Below are 280 nucleotides of genomic sequence, written 5' to 3' on the forward strand. Positions count from 1 at the left end.
CAAAAGGGATCCAGGCAGCCTGCCCCGCCTGGCAGACCAGGACCTGTGCCTGGCTCCTGGGCTATACACCCGTCGCCCTTGGCACCACCGAAAAGCGCACTCGACACCACACAACCCCTGCAGCACCCACCGAATGGCCCTGGTGACGAGCTCCACCGCCGAGGCTTGGTCCATGTCATCCCTGAACCCCGACTCAAAGACCGACATGGCATTCAGGGAGCCAGAGCCCATGGTGCAGTACGGCAGCGAGTCTGTGGAGCCGTGGGGGTAGATCTGCAGA

The 280-nt window shown here is 63.6% G+C and overlaps 1 protein-coding gene across 1 annotated transcript in view; it reads right to left on the reverse strand.

Annotated features, from left to right (window-relative positions):
* The window catches only part of F751_4166 (Proteasome subunit beta type-7-A), a gene marked incomplete at both ends in the record, with an annotated part of 2,688 nt that overhangs the window by 673 nt on the left and 1,735 nt on the right, over positions 1 to 280 (reverse strand). The window contains one exon of the mRNA XM_011400508.1: positions 131 to 273. Coding sequence (XP_011398810.1) covers positions 131 to 273 — 143 coding nt within the window. The remainder of the gene's footprint in view (positions 1 to 130; positions 274 to 280) is intronic.

This window comes from Auxenochlorella protothecoides (assembly GCF_000733215.1).
Source record: "Auxenochlorella protothecoides strain 0710 unplaced genomic scaffold scaffold49, whole genome shotgun sequence".
Taxonomy (NCBI): domain Eukaryota; kingdom Viridiplantae; phylum Chlorophyta; class Trebouxiophyceae; order Chlorellales; family Chlorellaceae; genus Auxenochlorella; species Auxenochlorella protothecoides.